The sequence below is a fragment of the Equus asinus genome, chromosome 2 (assembly GCF_041296235.1).
Source record: "Equus asinus isolate D_3611 breed Donkey chromosome 2, EquAss-T2T_v2, whole genome shotgun sequence".
Lineage (NCBI taxonomy): Eukaryota > Metazoa > Chordata > Mammalia > Perissodactyla > Equidae > Equus > Equus asinus.
Window position 1 is genome coordinate 114184614 of NC_091791.1, and position 21639 is coordinate 114206252.

Genomic DNA, 21639 nt, shown 5'->3' on the forward strand with positions numbered 1-21639 from the left:
ACCAGTTTGCATTCCCACCAGCAGTATACGAGGGTTCCTTTTTCTCCACATCTTCTCCAACATTTGTTATTTTCTGTCTTGTTAATTATAGCCATTCTGACTGGTGTAATGGTGATATCTCCTTGTAGTTTTGATTTGCATTTTCCTGATGATTAGTGATATTGAACATCTTTTCATGTGCCTGTTGACCATCTGTAAGTCTTCTTTGGAAAAATGTCTGTTCATATCCTCTGCCCACTTTTTGATCCAGTTGTTTGTTTTTTTGTTGTTGAGTTGTATGAGTTCTTTATATATTTTGGAAATTAACCCCTTGTCAGATATGTGATTTGCAAATATTTTTCTCCCAGTTAGTGGGTTGTCTTTTTGTTTTGTTCATGCTTTCCTTTGCCATTCAGAAGTGTTTTTAGTGTGCTGTTGTCCCATTTGTTTATTTTTTCTTTTCTTTCCCTTGCCTGGGTAGACATGGTATTTGAAAAGATACTGCTAAGACAAATGTCAAAGAGTGTACTGCCTATATTTTCTTCCAGGAGTTTTAAGGTTTCACATCTTACCTTTAAGTCTTTGATCCATTTTGAGTTAATTTTTGTGTGTGGTGTAAGATAATGGTCTACTTTCATTCTTTTGCATGTGGCTGTCCAGATTTCTCAACACTGTTTGTTGAAGAAACTTTCCTTTCTCTATTGTATCTTCTTGGCTCCTTTGTCCATGATTAGCTATCCATAGTTGTATAGTTTTATTTCTAGGCTCTCTCAACGGAATTCTGTTCCGTTGATCTGTGTGTGTGTTTTTGTACCAGTACCATGCAATTTTGATTACTATAACCTGGTAGTATATTTTGAAGTCAGGGATTGTGATGCCTCCAGCTTTGTTCTTTTTTCTCAGGATTTCTTTAGCTATTTGGGGTCTTTTGTTGTTCCATATAAATTTTAGGATTCTTTGTTCTATTTCCATGAAAAATGTCATTGAGATTCTGATTGGTATTGCATTGAATATGTAGATTGCTTTAGGTAATGTGGACATTTTAACTATGTTTTTTCTCCCAATCCATTAGCATGGAATATGTTTCCATTTCTTTATGTCTTCTTCGATTTCTTTCAATAATGTCTTATAGTTTTCAGTGTGTAGGTCTTTCACCTCCTTGGTTAAATTTATTCCTAGATTTATTCTTTTTGTTGCAATTGTAAATTGGATTCTATTCTTGACTTCTCTTTCTGCTAGTTTGTTATTAGAGCATAGAAATGCAACTGATTTTTGTAAGTTGATTTTGTACCCTGCAACTTTGCTTTAGTTGTTGATTATTTCTAATAGCTTCTGGTAGATTCTTTAGGATTTTCTATATGTATAAATATATCATCTGCAAACAGTGAGAGTTTCACTTCTTCCTTGCCAATAAAATTGCTCTCGCCAAAACCTCAAGTACTATGTTGAATAAGAGTGGTGAGAGTGGGCCCCCTTGTCTTATTCCTGTTCTCAGAGGGATGGCATTCAGTTTTTCACCATTAAGTATGATGTTGGCTGTGGGTTTGTCATATATGGCCTTTATTATGTTGAGATACTCTCCTTTTATGCCCATTTTATTCAGAGTCTTTATCATAAATGGACATAGCATCTTGTCAAATGCTTTCCCTACATCTATTGAGATGATCATGTGATTTTTTTAATTTCTTATTTTGTTAATATGGTGTATCACATTGATTGATTTGCAGATGTTGAACCATCCCTGTGTCCCTGGTATAAATCCCACTTGATCATGGCCTATGATTCTTTTAATGTTTTGCTGTATTTGATTTGCCAATATTTTGTTGAGGATTTTTTCATCTATGTTCATCAGTGATATTGGCCTGTAATTTTCCTTTTTGTGTTGTCCTTGTCCAGTTTTGGTATCAGGATATTGTTGGCCTTATAGAGTAAGTTAGGAAATGTTCCATCTTCTTCAATTTTTTGGAGTATTTTGAGAAGGATAAGTATTAAGTCTTCTTTGAATGTTTGGTAGAATTCTCCCGAGAAGCCATCTGGTCCTAGACTTTTGTTTTTTGTGAGATTTTTTATTACTGTTTACTGTACTTGTGATTGTTCTATTCAGATTATCTGTTTCTTCTTGATTCAGTTTTGGGAGGTTGTATGAGTCTAAGAATTTATCCATTTATTCTAGGTTATGCAATTTGTGGACATATAGTTTTTCATAGTATTCTTTTATATTCCTTTGTATTTCTGTAGTATCTGTTGTAAGTGCTCCTTTAAATTTTAAATTTTATTTATTTGAGCCTTCTCTCTTTTTTTCTTGGTAGGTCTGGCTAAGGGTTTATGAATGTTGTTTATCTTCTCAAAAAACCAGATCTTAGTTTCATTGATCCTTTCTCTTGTTTTTGTTACTCTCTATTGAATATATTTCTGCTCTAAATTTTATTATTTTCCCCCTTCTGCTGACTTTGGGCTTTGTTTGTTCTTCTTTGTGCAGTCCTGTTAGGTGCAGATTAAGATTGCTTATTTGAGATTTTTCTTTTTTGTTGAGATAGGCCTGTATTACTATAGATTTCCCTCTTAGTACAGCTTTTGCTACATCCATAAGAGTTGGTATGTTTTGTTTTCATTTTCATTTATCTCCAGGTATTTTTTTGTTTCTCCTTTGATTTCTTCGTTGATCCAGTGGTTGGTCCGTACCATGTTGTTTTGTGTCCACACGTTTTTCACTTTTCCAGCTTTTTTCTTGTAGTTGATTTCTAGTTTTATAGTGTTGTGGTCAGAAATGATGCTTGATATGATTTAAATCTCTTAAATTTATTAAGGCTTACCGTATTTCCCAACATACGGTCTTTCTTTGAGAGTGTTCTATGTGCACTTGAGAAGAATATGTATTCTGCTGTTTGGGGATGGAATATTATATATATGTATATCTATTAAGTCCGTCTGGTCTAGTGTTTCATTTAAGGCCACTGTTTCCTTGTTGACTTTTTGTCTGGATGATCTGTCCGTTGATGTAAGTGGGGTGTTGAGGTCCCCTAGTATTATTGTGTTGCTGTCAGTTTCTCCCTTTAGGTTTGTTAATAGTTGCTTTATATTCTTTGGTGCTCCTGTATTAGGTGCATATATATTCAGAATTATTATGTCCTTTTAGTGGAATGTCCCTTTTATCATTATATGCTGCTCCTCTTTCTCTCTTATTGTCTTTTTTTATCTTGAAGTCTGATATAATTATGGCAACATCTCCTTTCTTTTGCTTGCCATTTGCTTGGAGCATCATCTTCCATCCCTTCACTCGGAGCCTATGTTTGTCTTTAGAGCTGAGATATGTTTCCTGGAGGCAGCATATTGTTGGGTCTTGCTTTTTAATCCATCCAGCCACTCTGTGGCTTTTTATTGGAGAATTCAATCCATTTACATTTATAATGATTATTGATATATAAGGGCTTAACACTGCCATTTTATCTCTTGTTTTCCAGTTGTTCTATATTCCCATTGTTTCTTTTCCCTTATATTTCTGACTGCCATTTCAGTTTGGTGGTTTTCTGTGATGGTTTTCTCTTTGTTTAGGATTTGTGGCTCTGCTCTCACTTTTTGTTTAGTGGTTACCATGAGATTTGTATGAAAGATCCCATAGATGAGATAGTACAGTTTCTGATAGCCTCTTATTTCCATTAGCCTAAGCAGGTTCCATCCCTTTTCTCTTCCCCTTCTGAATTATTGTTGTCACAAATTATTCTGTTTTGTGTTCTGAGTTTGTGACTAAATTGAAGCGTTTATAGTTATTTTTGATGATTTCTTTCTCTTTCCCTTTTATGTTTTAATTAAGTTTTTGCTAATCTGTTCTGATAGAGAGCTGCAGTTTTCTGATTTTGTCTATTTATCTCTTTGCTCAAAGCTTTGTAAACCTTTGTCCCTTTGTTTCAGATAGGAGGGCTTCCTTCATCATTTCTGCTAAGGCAAGTCCAGTGGCAATGAACTCCCTCACCTTTTGTTTATCTGGGAAAGCTTTTATTTCTCTGTTGTATTTGAAGGGTAGTTTAGTTGGATAGAGTATTCTTGGCTGAAAACTTTTGTCTTTCAGTATTTTGAATATATCATTCCATTCTCTTGTAACCTGTAAGGTTTCAGCTGAGAAATCTGCTGAAAGCCTGATAGGGGTTCTTTTGTAGGTTATTTTCTTCTGCCTTGCTGCCCTTAATATTTTTTCTTTGTTACTGACTTTTGCCAGTTTTAATATTATATGCCTTCCAGAAAGTCATTTTGTGTTGATGTAAGTAGGAGTTCTAGTGGCTTCATGTACTCATAAGTCCAGTTCTTTCCCCAGGTTTTGAAAGTTATCGGTTATTATTTCTTTGAACAAGCTCTCTGCACCCTTCTCCCTAACTTCTCCCTCTGGAATACATTTAATCCTATGTTGCTTTTCCTAACTGAGTCAGATATTTCTTGAAGAATTTCTTCATTTTTTAAAAATCTTAGTTCTCCCTTCTCCTCCACCTGAAGCATTTGTATATTTCTATCTTCTAACTCACTAATTCTTTCCTCCATAAGGTCAGCTCTATTTTTTATGGTATCTAATTATTTTTTTATCTCATTAATTGTGTTCTTCATATCCAGAATTTCTGTGTAGTTTTTACTAAGGGCTTCAGTCTCTTTGGTGAAGTATTCCTTCTGCTCATTAATTTTACTCCTGAGTGCATTGAACTGTCTTTCTGAGTTTTCTTGTAACTCAATGAGTTCCTTTATGACCAGTATTTTGAATTCTCTTTCAGTTGCATTGTGAACTTCTGTGACTTCAGGATTGGTTTCTGGAGACTTGTCATTTTCCTTCTGCTCTGAGGTTATTGTTGTTCTTCATGGTGTTTGATGAATTGATCCTTTGCTGGGACATTTGTGGTAACATCAGGTCACAGATTCCTCTTGCCACTGTTTTGGGGGTTGGGAGGAGGTGTGGCAGGAGCTGTGGTTTCAGATATTTCCCTATCTACTGCTTGTTGTGCTGGTAGGGCCTCTCTATGTTTATGTGGGTTGGCCACATCCACTCGGCAGGTTGCACTCATGTGAGTCGAGCCTGTGTGCTTGGTGGGAAGGTTGCACATGTGTAGGCAGGGCCTCTGTGCTAGGTGCGCAGGTCGAGCACATGCAGGCAGGGTCTCTGTGCTTGGTAGGGCATCCATTGTACTGCTGCACTGTGTGGGAGGGGCACTTTCTTTTGCATGGGCCAGTGCTGCTCTTGTGTGCAGTTCAGTTGAGTTGCTGCACTTGGTGGGTGGGATGCCTTCATGGGAGCTGAGCTATTGCCACTCAGTGGGGAGTGTTCCTGTGGGAGGGGCTGCTGTAGCACAGTGGCTGCTCTTGTGGGCTGGGCTACCACTCTGAAAGCATTTGCCCACTGGCTGCACTGCCCCCCACCTCCAGTCATAGTCACACCAGCTGCTATGTCAGGATCTGTCACCTGGAGTACTGCTGCTGGAGAGAGGGAGGAGTCCGTTCACCTAGTTCCACTGCTTCCTGGGGATCCAGTCCTCTCACCTTTCAATATATGGCTGCATGGATCTCTCAGATGTCCTGTTGCGCTGTGTAGGGAATCTACTGTTGGTTAATGAATGTGCATTTGGTTGTAACTTAGAGGGGCGAGAAAAAGGTAACAACTCACTCTGCCATAATGCTGACATCACCGTCTAGAATAAGGTTTTTAAATGCATGAAATAAAATATATAGGATTACAAAGGAAACCAATTATTTTAGACTATTTTAAAATCAAAGTAGTATAAAAAATGTGTTATAATAATATATGTGCTACTTTATTAACTCATTAAATAAACAAAATCCAGTGGCCGGTCTAGTGACTATCCTAATTTCAGAGTAAACAGCCTTGGCAGAAGGCTGTATCTTATGGGGCAGAGCCAGAACAAATGAGTTTGGTACAAGCATATATGAACTAATTTGCATTAAGGAAAGACACAGTGCAGGAAAACAGACTGTGGTGTATTTCAACTTTCTTTTTTTTGGCTCATGAGTTATTTAGAATATTTACAAACATTTAAATTAATTTTTCTTCTTTCATGGGGCTATCTTTGCCATCAGTTTATAGTTTTGCTACTGTACAATGAGCAAATGAAAGCTGTAGAGTTCTTTCTCTATCATGGAGGAAGTTGGTTGAGAAGGAAAGTGACTTTCCTTGTGGATGTTCTGAGTTGGATGCATTGTAGCGTGGAGAAAGTTGGAACCAAAGGCTGAAAGTGAGTGGTTGGGAGAGGGCATGGTGATTTTGGAATTATTCTGAGGGAAGGAAACAGAAGCCATGGATGGAGTGGTTGTGAAGATCTGTATGTTTTCCAGAACAGAGCTGAGATGGACACAGAAGGCTGAGGGCTTGCATACCAGAGTGAGCCCAGCCACATGGCCCCAGGGAGACCTAGACAATGAAAAACGATGTTGGAAGAAAAAAAAAATAGAGGTGTAGGATAAAAGTGGGAGGGCTAGCCACTCCATGAAACTGAAGGGAGGATTTTGTGTAGCACAGGTCTGCAATCTCAAAGGCTTTGAAAGACAATGTCCATGCACTTTTTCATTCTGAGCAGCTCCGAATATTATTTGCTCCATTTTTGTAACAACAGTTCTTCCTCCAGACATGTTATGAACACTGGCTTCTTAGTGGTAAATTGGTGCCACTGTAGCTATTGGGCATGCCTGCCATATGTTTGTGAAATAATTGAATTGGCTTTCAAGTCTGCATTCTACAAGGACTTGCCTCAGTACCTGAAATGTTGCATTACCATTTGCCTTTGAACCACATTTGAAGATCTGAAGAAAATTCTTGATTTTAGGCAGTGGAAAGACTCTTCAGTCATAGAGGACGAGATTTAAAGAGCTCATTTGTTCCAGGCCTCTGTGTCCAGGCAGCAGTACCAATCAAGTGGGAAGGCCTTTTGCTCTAAAGATGCCGTTACTTCCTGGTGGTCTGTTACCCTTACATCACTCTCAACAGCAGGAAGTTCTTTCTCATTTCTGATTTTATCTCTTGCCTCTATTTAGGCTGGGTGGAGAAGTGGAGAAAAGCAAAGGCTGGAGTCCTTCTAACAACTCGCAGGTGCTTCCAAGTTAAGCCTCCTCTCTCTAAGTAATATCATGCCATTCACATTCTTTTTGGCTTTTCTTTCACAGCTACTTAATTATATGTTACTCTTCTCTGACCCTCTTCAATGTCTCATATTCTTTGTGAACTGTGGACTCTGAATAACGATACTCACAAATTAAATGGGACAAAGGTTTCATGAGATGTGGTAATTTCACGGCTAACTAGATTCATGACCCTGTTCCTCACAGGAGTGGTACAAAATAAACCTGCAGAATTACTGAGATGGCAGAACATGCAGCATAATTCTTGCTGGAGCTGGAATTGAGCAAAAAATAATTCAAACGAAGGCTGATCGTTTCAGAGTTGGGATATGCTCCACTCCCCTTGGTTGCCAAGTGGACTAGAACCGGCATCCTCAGGGAGGAGGCACTCTGGCCTCTGGGCTTTGAGTTGCCTCCCATACTTCTGACATGGCCCTCCCTTGTTAGAGCTGGTGCCAGTGTTTCTATATCAGAGGGGCAAGGAAGCCTGTTCCTTCTGGGGAGGCACTGGCAGAGAGTGGATATCTGGGAACAATAATCCGGTATCCCACTCTGGATGTATTGGTGTATAAGAAAGCTTGGGCTGCCATAACAAAATATCATAGCCTGGGTAGCTTAAACAACAGAAATGTATTTTCTCACAGTTCTGAAAGCTGGCAGTCTGAGATCAGGATACTACCATGGTCAGGTTCTAGTAGGGCCCTCTTCCTGGCTTGCAGACTGCCAGCTTCTCACTGTCTTCATATGGTGTGTACATGTGGAGAGAGAGAGAGATCTTTCTCTTTCCCTTCCTATATGACTACCATCCCATCATGAAGGCCCCACCTTCACAACCTTATATAACCCTAATTACCTCTTAAAGATCCTATCTCCAAACACCATCACATTGAGGGTTAGGGCTTCAACTTGCAGATTTGGGGAGGATACAAACATTCAGTCCACAGCAATTTGTTTTCTATTGCAGCGTAGCAAATTACCACAAACTTTATAGCTTAACACAAAAGCCATTTATTATGTCACAGTTTTCTTGGGTCAGGAGTCTGGACATGGCTTAGTAGGGTCAACTGGCCAGGGTCTCAGAAGCCTGCAGTCAAGGTTTTACAGGGGCGACATCATTTCAAGATGATGTCACCAGAGAGGATCAAGGGAGCAATAGTCCATCCAATTCATACTCCAGGGGAAGGCATTATAGAAGGCCATGGGTCATCAGGGATCATCTTAGAATCTGCAGGCCACGCTGAGTTTGATGGTTTTATTTGTTTGTTGTGTAGGGGAATTGGATCCATTCCCAGTGACAGGTATTAATGATATCTAAAAATGTAAACTGTCTTCAAGAAGCAAGTTGTCCATGTTTATTGGAAGTAAAATTATTTGAGGGGATTAGTGGAATGATAGCTTTATGATGAAGATAGGAAAAGTCAAGAATTCCTAATATAGCCTAAGTGATATTAACTTCCCTTGTGTCGAGAAATGCCTGCTCTTTGGAGGTTTGTGTCTTTCCAATAAAATCCCTCTTACAGGCGACTTGGTCATTGTAGCCTTTTGAAAGTTTTATAAACTTAAGCTTAGAAGAGATCAAGACATTCTGTGTGCGCTTGTTAAAAAAGCCTTGAGAGATCTGGTGGCAGTTTTAGGGCCTTAGTGAGGCCCCAGGTACTCTTGAATTCATAGGCCCCTCATGAGTGAGGAGGCGTTGGGCCATGTATCGAAGAATAGGTAAAATTTCATCTGGTAGAAATGGAAAGTAGAAGGCAGAGTGTAAATGGATGTTTTCTGGAAGATATTCCTCCTCGTCCTTTATCCAGTTTGAGTGGGGCTAGTGCTGGTGTGATGGGAAAACAGAGGATACCCTTTGGAAGTCACATCCTAGGGAGATGGCAGGGTCAGAGCCAGGGCCCCCAGAACTTGGCCATCAGTCTGAGGGAAGAGAAAGGGGTGGAGCCAGGAGGGTTGGGGTGACAGGAAGGGAGTGCTGAGACATCAAGGCAGGCGAGTGCTGAGGGGAGTCAGCCTGCAGGAGCTCCAGGGCTTGTGTGTGACAAATGCAGTGGCTTTTGTGCAGGCTCACTTAAGCTGCCCGGAGTGGCCTTGACACGAGTGGAGGGTCTCTTAGGGAGTTGCTGGTGGGAAATCGGGGATGAAATTTTTGTGAGTCTGGATGGTCAGGCCAGGGAGATGAGATTCATCTGGTGAGTATGTCTTGGATGACTTCAGTGTAGGGGGCAGAGGTGAGTGAGCAAATGAGCACTGACGTCCAGGAAGATAAAACAGGAGAGGGCAGGCAGAGGGGATAGAGAGAAATAAACATATGGAGAGATGTCGAGAAGAACTGACCCAGCTTCACGACTGACTGGCCCACTGAACTGTACGATGAGCTCAGAAAATGACGGCGTCTGTGGCAGAAATTTTGAATCCACCAGAAGGTTTGGAGGTGAAGAAATGAGTTCAGGGTTTGAAATGTTGAGCTTGAGGTGATGGTGAGAGTCCTAGCAGCATATCCTTATGAGAAGTGACAATCTGATTCTAAAATGACTTGTAAGTTGTGTATCTATTGAGGAGGAAGAATCTGGCACTAGAGAGGGTATTTTGATAGATCAAGTGTTGAGTATAGAAGGGAAGAGAGAGGTTTTGGAGGAATTGTGGAAGAGGTAGTGAGACTTGGCCTCAGAGAGACATGGGAGAACAGTCACCAAGGCTTTCTGTAAGGGTTGGGGCTGGCATACCAGGAGAAGGAAGGACGCTGGGCGGCTTCATGAAGAGAGCAGATCTGGGAGATGAGAAAATGGTTGTAAATAACATTTGCCAACATTGATTGTGTTTGGAAGATGTATGTGCACTGAAGAAGGAATCTATATTGACATGCTTGGGAGCAAAGCCCTGTTGAGCTCTGTTTGATTTATCTTTTTGTTTGTTTGTTTGTTTGTTTGTTTGTAAGGTTCAAAAGTCTTTCATATAAACTACTGGTCCAGATCTTTTTGGAAATCTGCCTGAGACTAGCATGATGCTGGGTGTGATAGAGGCTGTTGGGTCTAAGACTTTGTCCTGCTCACTGGGGAAGAGTTGGAGGGTGTCAGCAAGGGGACCTTCTGAGTCTGTTTAGTAGTGTTCTCTCCTCCCAGGTCTGGGATAAGCCCTTTTTGCATCTGTGGGGAAAGGCGGCCCAGCCACTCCAGCCTGGTCCCCAGCTGCCTGGCCCATGCCCACAGTGAAAAGACAGGGTGCTTTATATTCACAGGAGACCTCGAGTCAAAACACCAAGACCTTACTTGTAATAGGCCTCCCGGAATATCACCCTGTTGAAGGGGGAGCCGCAGCTGCCTCCTCCTCACTGTGTCTGGTGGGATTTTGGTGGTGAGGGAGAGGGGATCATCTTCAGGATTTGGGCTTAGGTCACCAGGAGGAAGGGTGTCATCGTGGAAGGCAGAGATCACAAGATGGAGACTGGGTCAGGGAGGTAGAGACGGCAAGTACGGTTTTGGACATGTTAAGGTTGAGAGTGACACCAGGAGCAGTACCCAGTGGACAGTGTGATACAGTGGTCAGGGGAGAGCTCTGGGCTGGAGAATGACCTGCGGGAGGCATTAGCGGATGGTTAGAGGAGCCTGAATGATGGATCTCCAATGGAGCCGTGGGGTAGAAGAGACAAAAGGCTGAGCAGAGGGTCTTGGGGAGTGGGAAGAAGAGGGGGCAGGAAGGAGGACCTGAGGGAATGCAGAAGAAGGGCAGCCAGAGAAGTGAAGACCTCAGGGGAGTGACACAGAGCCTCGAGGAGAGGGAGCCTTGGGCAGGAAGACTTGCTTAATTCCCCAGTCATCAAGGTGGTGACTGCCTTTGTCTGTTGCATTTGGTGAGCCCTCTGGTGACCTTGGGAAGAAGAATGTCTGCAGGGCAGTGGGGGTTGAAGCCACATTGTAGTGGGTGAGGACTGGCTGTGTCTCTGTGGTCTCTTGGACACAAGAGACTGGGATGTGGTGATCAGTGGCCAGCGTCTGCCTCAGGGAGCGTGGGCTTGGCAGGCAGCCTGGGAGAAAGGGAGGCCGGGAGATGAGGGGTGGCTTTCCTGAGAGAGAAGACACAAGGGTGTTCATGTGATAAGGACAACAGGGAGGAGCCAGGGGAGAGGGATGGTGGTTGGAAGAGGTCCTGGAGGGGACAGGCTCGGGGGACCTGCGGCAAGGGGAGGGGCTGGCTGGGGCTGGCCTGAGAAAGGAGTGGACAGCTCAGAGTCAGCGTGTTGAAAGTTTGGGAACCTTGTCAGTGACCCCTGGTGCTTCCTCGGTGAGGTGGGAAGCTGTGCTGAGAGAGAAGGGAAGGACCCTTGCAGGGCTTGGAGGACCCAAGTGTGTAAAGGATAGAGGGAGCCTGTGGGGTCTGCTGGGCCAGAGCCCTCGCAGAGAAGGCAGGTGGCCGGGTGACATGAGAGTGGGGATAGCTCCGCCTCTCCAGAAAGTGTGTTTTCAATCCTCCCTGTGATTTTTCAGTCGCACAGCCAAATAACTTACAGGCCCAGAGAGGAATAAGCCCTGGGTAGGGGCTCTTTCAGAAAGTGTTTGCCCTGGGGCCCGCCCATGCAGAGTATAAATAACCTCTCAGGCGGGCCTGGTGGCCAGAGAGGCCGGGTGCGCCTCTCAAGGTGGCTGCGGGCTGTGAAGGTCCAGAAGAGCCGTACACCTCATTGTGAGCCGCTCATGCACGTGCTGTTTTCTCGCAGTCCTTCTTCAGGTGGAAGCAGTTGCTACTGTTCTGATTGTTCATTGAAGTTTCCAAAGCCTCTTACCTTCCTGCACCGTTTGTCCTTCCAGGTGCTGTTGTCAGGACTCATTGGCGTCGTCTCCTGGAAAAGGCCTCTCTCCCTCGTGGTAAGTCACACTCGGCTTGCATGGTGGCCTTGGAGCAGGCCTCCGCCTGCTGAGGTGTGAGTGCTTCAAAGGCGACGGCAAAGAGAATCCTGGCTTCTTTGCAGAAAGTGGGATACAGACCTTTAGAAAAAGGTCACCTCTCAATGCAGACGGGCTCGTCAGTAGGAACCCCCATACCTTGCCTGCTCCACTTCTGAGAGTACCCTCGAGTGTTTGTCTGAGATGCTCAGTGCCATCCTCTTTGTTTTGTCTGGGTGCCCTCCTATGAGGACGTGCTGTGAACAAAGACATTCTAATCGTTGTAAGCGTTTCCTGCAGACGTGTGAACAGGTGCATGCACATACATGTGCTTATGGAGGATCACAGAAACGGGACACATTTTATCAGAGTTCAAGAAATGTTAGCTTTCTGTGTGTTTTGTACGCTGTGAAACTCCATGAGGGTAAAAGGAGGATATTTATTGGAATAGAAGATCGAAGGAAGGGTGCACTTGAACCCTTTCTCACATTGCTGTGGCATCGTGCAGGGAGGGGCGGGCCACACGGGAGATGGAGAGAGAGGCTGATGATTTTTCTCTCTGAAAAGTACCCCAAGCAAATTTGTGTCTATTGATTTGTATGCATGCTCTTCTCAGTGTATGCATTAATGTATTTATGTGTCCGTGTCAGGACTAGAGGAAGAGGTTTTCCGGGTTTTGATGGATAATGAAAAAGATGGCGTGGCTTTTTTCTTCTTTTGTAGTAATCAATTATTTAAAGTCTCTTCTTTAAGTGATTAGACTTGGAGATAATGACATGTACTAAATATTAATGGAAATAGAAAAACCCACAAATCTGTCTGTTGTAAACAACTCCTCCTTCATAAGTGACCATGAAACCCTGAAAAGATATCGGGAAGGGGGGGTGTGCTGTAAATTCACTGGGGCCTCTTCTTCTACAATACGTCAAGAAATTTCTCTTAAAAAATGTTTTTATATTCAAATTTTCAAATATGCACAAAAGTAGAGAGACTAGTATACAGAACCCTGGGGGTAGCCCTATTCATCATCAACAAATATCAACATTGGCCTTTCTTGTTTCATCCAAGCCCCTTGCTGGATTATTTTAATGTAGATCTCAGCTGGCGTGTCAAGAAGCTGACTCTTTTGTGCAGAGGGAAATGGTGGCGGACACATGGGCTGTGGGGTTTTACATCCCATGGCTGTGCTGTGAAATGGCTTTTGGGTTCCCTTCAGGAACACGGGACAGCCTACCCCATTCCTCCTCACCTGCCGCCACGGTGCAGACAGAGTAAGCCCTCTGATGTTGGCCACCAAACAAAGGAAAAGCCCACCTTTCTTTGGGTGGGTGTGTGGGGCAAAAGAGGAATGGCACCCATCACCCAGCCACCCTTCACGCCTGCCCCCAGCCCTGGTCCCAGGTTGGAGATTCTCATGGGGTGGGCATTTTACCGCAAAGGATGCATGTGCTTATAGCTGATAAGGAATCTGGACTCCTTGCGGAGATGTCTCAGGTATGTCCGGGGGAAACCAGAGCAGTAGGGTGGGGGCTTAGCCCTCACCTTAGGAGGAGGGACATAGCACCAGCTGGAGCTACTACAGCAGAGCTTTCAAAGTGCCCGTTCACCAGCTGTGTAGGACAAGCTTCTCTCCAGGCGGCGGTCGGTGTTACCTCCCGTTGATTTATTCCCTCCCAAGCTCCAGATGTAAGAGAAGAGGTTCACCTAGCTTGACTGCCTACTCTCCTTCCTTAGCGAGGTAAGGGGGTTGGCTGGGTAACACTAGCTGCTGTAACAAGCCCTGGATTTTCAATGGCTTAACACAACACAAGTTTGCTTCTTGCTCCCATCCAGGGTGGGCATTGCAGGCAGTGGTCTGCTCCCCTGCACAGGTAAAGTCAGTGACCCTGGTTGCTTCCATCTGGGGCCCTGCAATTCCCTAGGCCTATGAGTCCTCTGCATTTCAGTGAAAGGGGAAAGAGAAGGGAGAAGGAACACTTAATTCTTAATTTCCTTGGCCTTAAAGTGACACTTATTGCTTGCATATGAAACCATTGGTGAGAGTTTGTCATAGGGCCTAGCCCATCTGGTTGGGAAGGAAGCTGGAAAAGGTGGTCCCACCCTGGACAGGTGCTTCCCAGAGGAGGCTCTATGCTGGGGAGGGAAAGGGAGGAATTTTGGTGGATAGTTGGTTGTCTCTACCCTAAGAACATTCTTCTGTCTATGTTGACCAGGACAATACAATCTTTTGATTCATTAGCCAAACCTCACTCTCTGAACCATAAGCATTGACATGGCTTTGGCATCAGCTTTATTTAACAGGAGTAAAAGCATTCACAATAACAGTAAATGGGAGGAAAATCCATAAAATAGAGATGTATTAGGGTTTTCCAGAAAAACCTAACCAATAGGATATATACAAACATACACATTCTCTCTCTCTCTCTCTCTGTCTCTCTGTGTATATCCTCTCCTTGGGGGAAGTCAGTCTTTTTTCTCTTAAAGCCTTCAACTGATTGGATGAGGCCCACCCACATTGTGGAGGGTAATCTGCTTTCCTCAATGTCTACTGATTTCAATGTTAATCTCGTCTAAAAGAAATACCTTCTCATCAACATCTAAACTAGTGTTTAATGAATATCTGGATACCAAGTGGCTTAGCCAAAGTGACACATAAAAGTAACCATCACAAGAGGTTCTAGAAATATGACCAAAAATATTCTATCCAGAATAATACTAACAAAACACTATAAATAATCATAGTAACCATTTATTTCATGTAACCTGTGTGCCCTTATGCTCACAACAATGCTGGCAAAAGTAGGTTTTCCTGTTTACAAGAAAGGGGAAGGTCCCCAGGCCTGTAAGTAATGAGCTACGACTTGAACCCAAAGCTCTCCGACTCCCAAAGCCCCCTTTTGTCTGACCAACCACAGTCCGTGCAGACATCATCTGCACATCCCCACAGCTCTTCTCTAGTGACATATCACTTGACTTAAGCTCATCACCTTACTCCCTAAACCTGCCCCTCTTCTGGTATTTTCTATCTTGGTTGGTGATGTTATTGCCCACCCAACTTAGAAATTGAGGAGTCACTCTCACATCTTTCTCCTCCCTCACCTTTCATAGCATCCACAAGTTCTCTCATTTTACTATTTTTATATTTATCCCATCAGCCTTCTCTTCTCTACCCTTGAGCCATCTGTTCTAGGTCAGACTCTTGCCTTCCCTCACAGGATGCTGCACGGGCCTCCTAACAGATCTTTGTGTCCAGAATTTGGTTCTCTCAAATCCAGTCTCCACACACACGGATGGAGCGCTCAGTATCTAAAGCATTGATAGAACTTTGTTACTGTCCTTCTTTAAGCCTGACAGTGGCTCCCCAGGGCCCCTAGAAAACAGAACTGAGGTTCCTGGATGATGTAGGAGCCCTCATGGTGCAGCCCTTCCTCCCTGCCCGGCCTCAGCCCCGAGACCTGGACTCTCTGAGGTTCCTGGCATGTTGCCCACTTTGCCCCCCGAAACATCCTTCCAGATTCCTCTTTCCTCTGCCCTAGCCCTTTTACCTCATCAAGGCTTGTGTGTCACTGCTTCCTGAAAGCCTTCTGTTTACCCCAAGCTGAGGTGGGTCCTCCTCCTCCCAGCTCTGCATCCAACCGTGTCATCACATGTCACATCGTGTAGAGACCACCCTCACACTGCAGTAATAGTGAGCATGTGTGGGTGCTTACTGTGTGTGAATCCCTTTGCAGAGCACTTTATCAGGACTCTCTGAGCTTATGCACACAGCAGCCCCGTGAGGAGGGTACTGTTTTTGTCTCTATTTTCCAGATGAGACAAGGAAAACTTAGGTAAGTACCTTGCCTAGGGTCTCACAGCTAGAATGGCTTGAAGTCTTGATTTAAATAATTCTTTTCTCCCAAGCTCCTGCTTCTATCCTCTATGCTAATATGTTTCCATCTTCCTGGGGGTGTAAGACTGAAGACACCACTGTGAATATTCTGATTCATTACCGGGGGACATAATACCTTCCCCCAACTAATGACCGCCAGAGTGAGTTGCCCTCTCTGCAGGGAGGGTGTCTGTTCCTTGGGGTGGCGGAAGAAGCAATATTGAGCCCTGCTGCTCCAGGGCTCACACAGCATGCCTGAGCCCTGCAGGGGTCTGCTGGGAGAGGACAGGAAGGAGTGGGCCAACCTGATAGTGGGGTTTGTGGTGCTACCTTTGGTCTGTTGACGATATCCTTCCTCTGAAAGTCTGGCGAGCATGGGCCTGTCAACCTCTGCCACATCTCCTTTCTTTTCATCACTCTGATCCTCTGAGACAGACGGAGTGAGATGAGAGAGAGGGTATAAACCTGTCTCCCAGAGTGACTGATGTTCTAGAGCGTAGCCTCTGTTGGGGAAGAGGAAGAGAGAGGGAGGGGCAGAAGGCTGTCTGACGAGGACGGGAAAGGAGGCCGCCCCTTCCAGGCTGGTGAGTGTGATGTGAGAGGGGGAAGGAGGAGGAAAATACTGTGACTTTTTTGCTGCGGTATTTTCTAAGAGCCTTTCCAATGCTGAAAACGAGTGATTGCTATGTCAGTGAATAATAATTTTCACATTACTGTGGTCTTTTTTTATGTGTGTTAAGCATCTCCTATGATGGAGATAATTGTCTTCCTTACATTAAACTATAAAAGGTTCTACATTATGCTGGATGCCAACTAGAAATCAGATTATATAGCTCTGATTAGATAACTTTTTGAAAGATTCAGTGAAACATCTTGTGATTGCTTATGTATCAATAATGGAAGCAGTCTCACGTGTAATCACAGGTAGTATAATTTTTTTAAAAAACTTGAATGAAGTTGTCCTGAGCTGGCCACTAGATTATTTGTAATAACTAACGCTATTGGGAGACTAATAACCATGGGGTTAAAAACATTTTGTTAGAATTAATTTTTATAAATAATGAATTATAGTTTATTTTATACTTTTTTAAAGCAAAGTAAATCTATTTTAAAAGCACTAATCTAAAAGGATATGTGTACCATATAGATCTGTGGTATATTTAGTACTGTTTGCATCTTATGTGTTAGTGTTTGAGGAGTCTGGCTTTTTGGTTTACTCACATAGTGGTTTACTTTTATTGCTAAATTTTATCAACCCCAATAGGAATGTATATCGGTAAAGGTCCAATCAGAAATGCAGAACCTTTAGGAGCTAACACCAAACATCTTCTTCTTCTGTCACTTCTTTGGCCCCACCGTCCATCACAGTAACTACACCCACCTGGTCTTTGGTGATTATGTGCTTCTGCTTGGCCTTGCCACCCTGGGATCCCATAATCCTCCTTGCATTTAGGTTTCCCAGTTCAGGGGCAGCAGTTCCCACAGTAATTTCTGACCTACAGAGAAGAGTCACCATAGAGCTCTCAAGGATGCTGGGGCTCCCCTCACAGATTTATTTCTCACAGTTGTGTTGAGAGGTGTTCTTTGGATCCTCTAGGATGGGTGAGCAGGTCGTACATGATCAATGCACTCTATCATTCCAGTCTCCCTAAGTAAGCCTTAAGATCATCAGCAGTATACAAAGAAAATCTGGCATTTCAGCTTCACTTAGTGTAGCCTACCTTTGGGTTTATATTTCAGACAACCAAACTGTTCGAGTCCCCCTGACTCCGCCAGCTAAAACATTGAATGCCATAATCTCTGCTTAATAGACCCATAGCAATAAATCTGGCCTGATTCAACTGTACTCATCACAAGAAAAAAATATGTAACCGTGTGGTGATGGAAGTTAACTAGGCATTATGGTGATTGTTTCACAATATATACATATATTAAATCATTTTGTTGTACATCTGAAACTAGTATATTGTTATATGTCAATTATAACTCAGTTTTAAAAAATAGCCAATTTTTTTTCAAAATTGAATAAAAACTATAAACCTATAGATCCAAGAAGCTCAATATGCATGAAGAAAAGGCGATATGAAGAAAAACACACCAGTGTATTGTGGGATTTATAACGTAGGTATACAAAAATTGCATGAAAAAATAGTTTAAAGATGAGAGGATGGAAGTATACAATGTCATGTTCTTAAACTATATGTGAAGTCGTATGTCACTTGCATGTAAACTGGTAAGTTAAAGATGTATGCCATAAACCCTAAAGCAACCCCTAAAATAAAAAATAAAGAGTTGGCTAATAAACCAACAAAGGAAATACAATGGAGTCATAAAAAATACCAAGTTAATCCAAAAGAAGGCAGGAAAAAAAGAACAAAGAATCATCTAGACAGAAAGAAAACAAATAGGAAGATTTTCATTACCCATTTCAGTTTCTTCAGTGAATTACTTGTTCATATCTTTTGTCTATTTTTCTGTAAGGCCATGTTTCATTTGTGGGATTTCTTAATATAGTAATTATTTTCTAAGTGGCTAATATTTTATCCCAGTTTGTTGTTTGTCTTTGTCCTCTTATTTTTAATGAAGTATCTTTTTTAAAAAATATAGAACCGTTAGCTTTTTATCTTCAAAATCCATTGTGTTTTTTTCTTATGTGGCTTCTAAGGTTTCTTTCTTATTTTAAAAGCTCTCTCTTGCTCCACAGTTCTGAAATTACTTTCCCGTATATTTCTAAAACATTTATAGTTTTGCTTTTTATGTTTATGTAATTGATCCAAAACTTATTTTTATATATGGTGAGAAATAAGGCTCTAATTTTATCTTTTCTGAATGGATAGCCATTTCTCCAACACTGTTTTTTGAACGTACAGTATTTCTCCTCACACTTCATGTGTTACCCCTTCCCACTGCTAGGGACATGGGTCTGTTTATTAATCTCTGTTCTGTTTCATGAATCTTTCAGCCCATTTCTAAGCTAATACTACAATGTTTTAATTAGTCTAGCTTTATAATAATTCACTCTTTCATTCTTTCGTAATTTTCTTGGCTGCTTCTGTGCATTTCTCTTCAGTAAATTTTAGAATCTGTTAAGTTCTATATTGATAATGATTTTATTTTGGTTATGATTACATTGATTTTATAGATTAACTTCTGGACAAACAATGTTTATAATATTGAGAGATGGGAATATATTTTCTGTTAAAATTTCTGGAAGAATATTGGGTGTTAGTCTTATATCACTGCCCAATAGTGAACTGTTACAACACACCATAGTGAACTGTTGTACTAGATGTAATTGTTTGTTTATTGGCTCTTTCAAGAGAAATTTTCTGGGGAATTTTCTTCCAGTAAGTTTTTGATTTTGTCTCTTCTCATATTTCTTTGCCTTCTTGACTTCACCTTATTGGAGGCAGGTGGATGGATATTCTACCTGCTATAGATAGATAAATTGATGCTATAGAATTCTTAGCATTTTCTAATATTTTATTTCTCTTTTTCTTTACTGGGACATTTTCTGTTTTATTTTCTGGATAACTGATTTGGGCCTCAGCTATATCCATTCTACTGTTTGACCCTTCTATGGATTATTTCATTTTGACAGACAGGTGTTTTATTTGGAAGAACTCTGTTCTCTAATTGCTTCTTTTTCACAGCAATGTGTTCACGGTTTATGAAGCACTCACACTCATTTTATGGGTGCAGTCTCCTACAAGGATATTAATTAGAATTTTGTTTAGCAAGTTTCTTCACTCCTCCGTATTCCCCCCACCCTCACCCCCATCACTTGGTCTCTTGACTCATCTAGGTCCTTATTTAATATGATACTTGCTTTACTCAAACATCAGCCCATTCTTGGTTATCCTATTTGTATTTACACAAGAAAGGACTATGTTGAGTGTAGATAGTGTGGTTGGTTGGTTGGGTTCTTGTGTTTCCTGTTTTTGGGGGAGGGGAGTGCAGCAGTTCATAGTCCCTGCCCCCAAGCCCATCCTAATGGTGGCCCAGCATGCAAAGGCAGTCTTTAGGATCTGTGAAAGCGGGAGGTCTGTGTAGACTAGCTAGATCCACTTCAGGCTTCCTTTTCCACCAGGCAGAGCTGCATTTCCTCTCTCTCTCTCCCCAACTTCCGTTGTGAAGGTTCAGAGGTACCTCAAGCGGTGCTTGTCCTGGGCAGATGCTGATGACAATGATGACAACAGTAATTGCTCACATTTATTGATCATTTTCTGTGTTCCAGACACTCTTCTAAGTATCTTTCTATGATGTGAGTGGGTTTAGTCACACCGAAGATTTTGCAGCTAGTCAGTGGCAGAGCTCAGGTTTAAACCCAGTTAACATGCCTCAGAGCCCATGCTCTTCTCCTCTAGGCCGTTTCTTCATCCTGCCTCTCTCATCAGAATCACCCAAGGCACTTTGAAAAATATTACTCCAGACCCATTGTATATCATTTTCATTTAGCTTCCCTACTAACAGGTACAGATGTGCTGGGCCCTTTTCAAGTATTCTTGCCTCTTAAGTTTTCATGACCCCCTGGTGGGCCCCTCTGTTATCATCCCACTGGAAAGAGGAACCGAGGCACAGGACAGGCCGGTGTGGGAAATAGGCTGGGCGCTGTGGGCTCCTCTCTTAATCACTGCACCATGCCGCCTTACTTGAGACCTGTAAATTTAACAGCAAAACCTCTTTCTTTAGCGTACTGAGACATAAATTCAGCTTCCTTAGCAGCTCAGACTAAGACTTACTGCAGCACAGCTTCAGACTAAATAATATGCTTTTGTGTCCAATTCATTACTTCGTGGTTTCGTTTTCATTAGAAGCTGCCAAATAGAGAAAGACTTTTTTCTTTTATATTTTGTTCTTTCAAATGGGGGCTTCCATAGTTTTGTATTCATTCCAGCGGGCATTTGAGTGGTTCTAAAGCTTCAGGGAGCACCCTAGCTCTGATGAACCCAGTTGGGTGGCACCTGGAGCCATGACTGGCTCGCCCACTATGCTGGGCTCTGGTCAGAACATTTCTAGTCCTTTGGAGCTTAACTCATTGGAGCTGTCCCAAGAGTGGTGGTAATGGGTGTCTGATAATTAATCCTAAGTGTAGAGAAACCAGCCCTACATAGTTATACTCAATGATAAATGACTGATTCTTATCATAGTGCCAATTTTATTGGAAACCTACAGACAGCTGATGAAAAAAATAGCTTTGATTGCCTTTCCATTCAGCTTGGGTTCTGCTATTTTGGTTTTTCTCAGCTGTGGTATTTAATGAAACATGCAAAAACCAAGGAATTGGAATTGTGTGATGAATGAATTTTAGCCTGGATTAGGGTTTTTACTTTTCCCCTCTTCATTGCTATGCTCTTCGTTTTCCAATGTAAAGAAGCTTGCAATCTTATATATTAACTTTTTTAAGGTGTCTTTGAATTTTTGTACTACCAGAAATGTTTCCTGCTGTGCCCATCAGCAATTCAGTCCTAGTCTCACTACAAATTCGTATGTTTGGCCATATTTTGTGGGGAAAAAAGTATGAATCGCTTTAACCTTTAATATGAATTATAGAAAGCCTGCAGGGCTTTCTTTCGAGCCATGAATTGAGCTCAAATATAACTTTAATATGCTATTTAAAAATATAGGTGAGTTAAAGGTTAATATATTTAATGTAAATGTATTTGGAGTCATTATTTATTCAGGAAATTCGTTATAAATCCACTTTGGGGTTTCTTAGAGTCAAGATCATGACCTCTCTTCAAGAGAATGCATTTTCCTTGATCACATTAAAGATGAAGCCTTCATCCATTAAATGCTGAAGAGGAG

At 42.1% G+C, this 21639-nt stretch overlaps 1 protein-coding gene across 5 annotated transcripts in view; it reads left to right on the forward strand.

Moving 5' to 3' along the window:
• Nucleotides 1-21639, forward strand: part of ENTREP2 (endosomal transmembrane epsin interactor 2) — a 430698-nt gene that overhangs the window by 168645 nt on the left and 240414 nt on the right. For 4 of the 5 annotated variants that reach the window (XM_070496638.1, XM_070496625.1, XM_044763046.2 and 1 more), the window contains one exon: nucleotides 11886-11942. The exons of the other annotated variant lie outside the window; for it this stretch is intronic. In XM_070496638.1, coding sequence (XP_070352739.1) covers nucleotides 11886-11942 — 57 coding nt within the window. The remainder of the gene's footprint in view (nucleotides 1-11885; nucleotides 11943-21639) is intronic. 5 annotated transcript variants of the gene reach the window in all.